Genomic DNA, 6,911 nt, shown 5'->3' with positions numbered 1-6,911 from the left:
CAGTGGAACAGAAATGCGAGTCCAGAAGTAAACCCATGTTTATATGGGCAAATAATTTTCAACAAAAGAGCCAAAAATATACAGTGGAAAAAGGAAAGCCTCTTCAATAAATGGTGCTGGGAAAACTGGAAAGCCATCTGCAAAAGAATGAAACTAGACTACTGTCTATTACCGCACACCAAAATTAACTCAAAATGGATTAAGGACCTAAATTTAAGACCTGAAACAATAAAATGCATAGAAGAAAACATAGGAACTAAACTCAAGGACCTCAGATTTAAAGAGGATTTTATGAATTTGACGAGGGAAGGAAAGTAAAAGCAAAAATAAATGAATGGAACTACATCAAACTAAAAAGTTTCTGCACAGCAAAGGAAACCGTCAACAAGGTAAAGAGACAACCATCTGAATAGGAAAATATATTTGCAAGCAACGCCTCCGATAAGGGCCTAACATCCAAAATATACAGAGAACTCATACAACTCAATAACAACAAAAAACAAAAGATCCAATTAAAAAATGGGCGGAGGATCTGAACAGACACTTCTCCCAAGAAGACACACGAAAGGCCAACATATGAAAAGACGATCAACATTGCTAGCTATTAGGGAAATGCAAATCAAAAGCACAGTGAGATACCCTCTCACATCTGTTAGAATAGTGTTATCAACAGGACAAGTAATGACAAATGTTGGAAAGGATGTGGAGAAAAAGGAACCCTCATACACTGCTGGTGGGACTGCAAATTAGTACAGCCACTATGGAAAACAGTATGGAGGTTTCTCAAAAAACTAAGAATTGATCTACCAAATGATCAAGCAATCCCTCTACTGGGTATTTACCCCCAAGACTTGAAAACCCATATCTGAAAAGATATTTGCACACTGATGTTCATAGCAGCATTATTTACAGTGGCCAGGACATGGAAGCAACCGAAGTGTACTATAACTGATAATTGGCTAAAGAAGCTGTGGTACATATATACAATAGAATATTACTCAGCCATAAGAAGAGATGAAATACTGCCGTTTGCGACAATATGGATGGACCTCGAGATAAACATGCTAAGCAAAATAAGCCAGAGAGAAAAAGTTGAAAACCACATGATATCACTTACATGTGAGATATAAACCTAAAAGCAACAAACGAACAGGATAAACAAGCAGAGACTTATGGACATGGACAATAGACTACTGGTTACCAGAAGATAGTGAGGGGGTGGCAGGGGGAGAGGTTAGATGAGGTAAAAGGGGTTAAATATGTGGTGACAGAAAAAAAATCTAACTATGGGCTGTGAACACACAGTGCAATGTACATATATACCTTATACTTGAATTGTACACCTGAAACTTACTGGATTTTCTTAACCAATGTCACCATTTAAAAAAAAAAACAAAAAAAAAACCTGTCACCTGGAACAGGGATTCCACTTTGGGTGAGGGAGGGGACAGGGTTGAGCTGCCTCTCTGGAATAGCATACATGGCAAAGTGAATTTGTGGAAATGCCTTACAAACCATAAAATACGTCGTGAACATTAGCGTTATAGTTTCTGTTTTTCCAATGCTTAAAAGTCTAAAAACAATATTATAATAACCATATCCTAATCCCCATTTATTATAATAACCATAATCCTAATTCCCATTTATTTGACAGTCTACCATGAACTAGATACTGTGCCCACTGCTTTTCACAGGTCCACTCACTTAAATGTTCTCAATAACCCTAGAGAGTTGAAACTATTTTCATCCCCATTTTAAAGAGGATAATATTCATGAGGAGAATAATATTCAAGTCACACAAGGTCTCAAATGGAATTCAAACTCAGGTCTGTTGGCTCCCAAGCCTATGCTTTTAACCACTATGATACACTCATGGATTAAATGTTCTAAGATGAATAAGATGCCAATGGGCTCAAGATATCCAGCCAAATGCTTATAATCTTGCTCTCGGATTCTGAGAGTTCTGTCTTTATCTTCTCAACAGGTACCATGACATCTCAGTATCACAAGGCACATGGCAGTGCTTTGCTATTTAAGATCTCCTGAAAATCATCTTCCTTTCCCTCCTTCCCAGTTAACCATGTCAAGCTTACTTTATCCACCTCAGAAGGATCCAGGGCTCAGCTGACCTTGTTAAGATCTGAAATTATACTCTTGAGTGTAAGGATTCTAAACCTAGCACAAAGAACCTAGCCAGGGCACCCAAACAAAACACAATACCCTCCTCCCCCTTCAAAACCAATTTTTTTTTTTTTTTTAATTCAATTAGGCTTTTTTTGTTAAGGGAAAAAAAAAGACATCAAGAAATAGTAGCTTATTTTACTTTAATATCCCAAAACATTTGTGTGAATGGGACTATGTTGCAAAACAAGGCAGAAATCTGTAGACAAGTACGCCTCACTCTGAAGAAAGAATTGATTGGACAGAAGGCACCAGAAATTGCATTTTGCTAGATTACATGTAAACAGTAAATTGCAGGGGGAGGCGGGGGGATTCACCAAGGAGAAAGGAACTTGCACTGTCATTTCATAGGCACATCCTAAGGATGAAAAATGGCCTCATTAGCTGATGCGCAACCTATATCTTACATTGTAGTGTAAACAGAACTTGGTGCCGAGGAGACAAATACCCTCACAGCAGCAGTGCAAAAGTGCACGAAAAGGGACTGACATTACCATAAGCCCCCGGGTCCTTTTTTCTCCTTTCTCACATGGCTTCTATGGGCATCGCAATTGCCAATGCTTTGCAAATGTACCATTCGTCAACAACTGATTAGTGGAAAAACTGAATGCTAAAAAGTCTGGGTAAATACACATTGTTTCTGTCAATGCTCTTCAATCAGATGACTTGGAGGGTCCTGGGGTAGAGAGACGTACTGTATCTGGCCTGTCTTCTTAGGTAATAACAGTTGGTGCAGTGCGTCCCGTCCTTTCCTGGAGTTGGGAGACCTTCAGAGCAATGGAAATAAGTGGGGCCAACATGACCTGAAGGAGACACAAAGAGAAGAACCTTTTCCATCACTTTCTCTAGACACAGATCCATAGCTCCAGCCCTAACTTGGCCTTTGAGTTACCGACCCATAAGTCTGACTTCCCACTCAGATATCCCAAAGGCTCCTCAAAATCTACCAATCTGAAAAAAAAAAAAAGAAAGACATGTTCTTTCCCCCAAAAGCATCCTCTATTTCAGTGAATTGACACCACGGTCTATCACATAAAGCAATGAAGAGTCATTCTTCGTACTTTCCTCTCCCACATACCCCTTGTCCAAACTATCAGCAAGCCCAAGTTTCTTTTATCTCCTAAATATCTCTCAATGGCACCCATTTCTCCCCATACCAGTGTCATACCTCTTGCTAAACCAACATTCTCTTTTTTACCTGGAACAATGCTACTTCCACATCCACTTCTGCATCCTCTAATTCGTTTCCCACACTGTACCCAAAGAGATCTTTTCAAAACGCAACACCACCCTCCCATCTACCTCTCAGTTAAAAAAAAAAAAAGTTCTTGTTTAAATAAATAAACACATTTAATATTAAAAAAAGAAAACCACTTATCTAGTTGAACAGCCCATTTTACAGATGAGGAGACTGATATCCAAAGAGGTGATCTGACCATGTGACTCAAGGGCAGAGCCAAGAGTAGTACATTTTCTGCTGCCCTCTGTTGCTTTCTCTCAGCAATGTCCACCAACTCGTGACACCTGAATGAAAGCTGGGACACCAATTCCGCATGCTGACCACACCACGTGCCATTTCCCCATGGAGCTCCAACGGTCCCAACACAGTGCTGAGGCTGTGGCCCAGCAGCTCCAGAGTAAGGAAAGGCATCTCTCCTGGGCCCTGTGGGTGCCCTGCATCCTTCAGTGCCCTCCCATCTCCTAAGGAAGAAACTTATCTTTCGTTCATTCTCTGTATTTACCATGTGCCAGGCATTAAGACAAAGAAACACAATTCCTTCCTTTTTTCCTCTTTATTATTCATTACTATTATTATTATTATTATTATTAAAATTTACGCCATTGCCTTTGGCGTAAATTTTAGGAATATCTGCAACACAACAGGGGTCTGGCAATGACTGAAGCTGGAGCCTGGACACTGGAAAAATTGTAGTGCAGTATCCTCTCACCTCCTTCTTTTTGTATTAAAAACAACTATGTAAGTGCCACTCTTTCTCAAAACCTAATCCTATGTGCCAGGCTCAGTTTTCAAAATTCTGCATCCACTGTCTCCTTTAATCCCTATAATAACTCTGTGAAGTAGGCAACACTCTGCCACTTCACAGACAAAAAAAAAAAAAAAAACCCAACACTCAGAACACTGAAATGACTTACCCAGGGACAGACAGCTAAGCGGCAAAATCCGAATTAAAAGCAAGATCTAATTCCAAAATGTATGCTCAAAACCACTGTGCCAGGGATTTCCAAGTGAGTTTCACAGGATTTTAATTAGGTGTTAGAAGAAAAAAGGCTTTGTGGAAAATTAAGCGTGGCGAACACTATTTAAACAGGTGTCTTTACTGCAAGTCTTCTCAGAGTCTTTAAAGGGTGGTGTGTGTTGTGAACTGCCAACATGAAGCTAATGGTCATGACACTTCCTAAACATTTTTGGCTATGGAGCTCTGATTGGGGAGCATCTGTCAGGACAAGAAATGCACATGGGGAAATTCTCCCCTGTGTGCTACTGCCTCCCCTTGGTTCCTCCACTTGGGTGTCTGTACTCCAAGTTCTCTGTCTTGCCCCTGGCTCCCTCCTCACTCTGACATACTTCTGGAGACTCTTTAGGTGGGGCTAGGAACCCAAACCACCAGGTTGCAAGTCTGCAGAGTTTTTCATAAAGACGTTTCTTGCTGGGTCATGAAACTATCTCTTCCTCTCCATCAAATCTAGAACCAGGTGTGTTCTGCCAAGGCAGACAATCAGACCAAGCAAAGAGGCAAAAATCATCAGTGACGAACCAGAACACTAGCTGAGGGGCTCATTTAAGGTTTAGTTATCCTGAATCTGCCACTTATCAGGCATGTGAACCTATTAAATGTTATTTAATATTTCTGTGCCTTAGTTTCCTTATCTGTGATAGGGATAATAATAGAGTCTCCCTCAGTTGAGAATGAAATGAGTATTTCCATGTAATGGGTTTAGAACAGGGCTTGGCAAGTGAAAAATGCTCAGATAATTGTCAGCTATTACTGTTGTTATGACATACTGAAGGAGACATGCAGGAAAGTGAGCACACCTGTTTGGTCATTCTAGAAATGGGCTGTGGTAACACGGGCTTGATGGAACCACCATCATTCCTTCCAAAGAATTAGTCGGGACACAGGGCTTGGACATTACCTGGGGGTCCTGGTAGATCTTGGCGATGTCTTTCTCATAGCTGTCAATGTACAGTCGAATGGTGGCCCCCGCACTCCCAGTGCCACTCAGTCGAAAGATGATGCGAGAACCATCTGCAAAAATGAGCCGAAAGCCCTGGAAAAGAGAAGCAGAGATTTTTTTTCTCCCATATGCTTGTAGATTGAAGGCTGGAAAATTACAAGAGGTCCATTGGAGATGTAATTTCATCTATACATGATCAATTAAGGGATTAGATCCTTGATAAATGGCAGCAGCTGAGCCCCATGAGCCTGCCCTTGGTCGACCTGTTACCACATCCAGGCAATGGGGGTTGAGCTCTTGGGGGAGAAGCATTCACAAGGTCGGGCAGGAGAACTGATCCCAGAAAGGCTGGTGACAAGAGGCCTGCCCTCCCTTCACTGCTTCTCTATGATTTATGAACTAACCATTCCCATTTGGAGCCACTAGATGCAGAAACAAATAAATAAGCAACTAGATGCAGAAATTCAATCCCCAGATGAGAAGGGAAACATGGACAGAATGGGCTGAAACCAGAGCAGATTTCAGGCAGAGGAGAGGAAGAACTTTTTGCAAAACACTGATAGAGAACCACCAACAGAGTGTCACAAATGGCAGAGACTGGCTACTCCTGATCTAGTGAGCAGAATCCAGTGGCCACCGATAACTGAGGACCTAAAGTCTAGCCCCTCCACCTGCTGCCCTCTCCTTCCCTACCCTGGCTGCATCTCTCATCTCCAATAATCTTGCTTCAGAGGAAAAGGTTGGGGACTCCTGGGTATAGATATTCTGTAGACGAGGTAAGAAGGCTGTGCAAGACCCTTCAGTCTTTATGAGTCTATCAATTCCTCAGAGCTTTGCATAAAGCCAAAGGCTGACCAGAGGGAACTACACTACACCACCCTCATCAGCTATGCGTCACCAAACCCCACTCAGTGTTTGCCATTCAGCAGCAGGGACAGCAGATGAAGCACACAGGGGACATTTCTGAATTAGTCATCATGGGAAGATATAGTTAATTCCATTCACCATGTCCTGCTTTCTACAAACACAAGGGCATTGGTCTCCTCCCACAGCTTCACTTTAAAGCTTCTAAATTCTTTGCACTTGATTGCAGATGCTAGATATATTCCAGAAGATTTCCCCTCCTACCTGGTCTTCCATCTACATGCTCCGACTTCATTAAAGAATGTGGAGCTGCTGACTTCTTCCTCGAAGAGAGCAGAGCCTGTGCTCATGCCGGACACCCCTCCTCCCTCCTAGCAGTCGCTGGATGCAGTGCGGGTTGGAGGTTACTTTTCCTAAAAATCTGTTCTCGCCCTGCAGGCTTCAGTCCAAAAACTTCTGCTCTATTCTGCTCTGCCATGCCCTGGACCCCACGCTCCCATTTTCTATACCTACACCCCTCCTCCACCCCAGGTCTCTCTTTTCTAATTATCTCAGACATAATTTACAATCATCCATACTGGACCCAAAGTTCTCACAGATAGTGAAAAGGCATAAGGAGGAAAAGCCACAGTGCTAGAATTTTGAGGAAGAAAGACCTCAGGAACAGA

General features: G+C 42.0%; 1 protein-coding gene across 1 annotated transcript in view; it reads right to left on the bottom strand.

Moving 5' to 3' along the window:
* Window positions 1–2,307: 2,307 nt before the first annotated feature.
* Window positions 2,308–6,911, bottom strand: part of PGM1 (phosphoglucomutase 1) — a 60,856-nt gene continuing 56,252 nt past the window's right edge. Inside the window, 2 exon segments of the mRNA XM_011369567.2 lie at window positions 2,308–2,984; window positions 5,338–5,472. Coding sequence (XP_011367869.1) covers window positions 2,895–2,984; window positions 5,338–5,472 — 225 coding nt within the window. The 3' untranslated portion in view covers window positions 2,308–2,894.

Source organism: Pteropus vampyrus, unplaced genomic scaffold (genome assembly GCF_000151845.1).
Source record: "Pteropus vampyrus isolate Shadow unplaced genomic scaffold, Pvam_2.0 Scaffold151, whole genome shotgun sequence".
Taxonomy (NCBI): domain Eukaryota; kingdom Metazoa; phylum Chordata; class Mammalia; order Chiroptera; family Pteropodidae; genus Pteropus; species Pteropus vampyrus.
The sequence above is the reverse complement of the archived record's forward strand: the minus strand, read 5'-3'. Positions and strand labels throughout refer to the sequence as shown.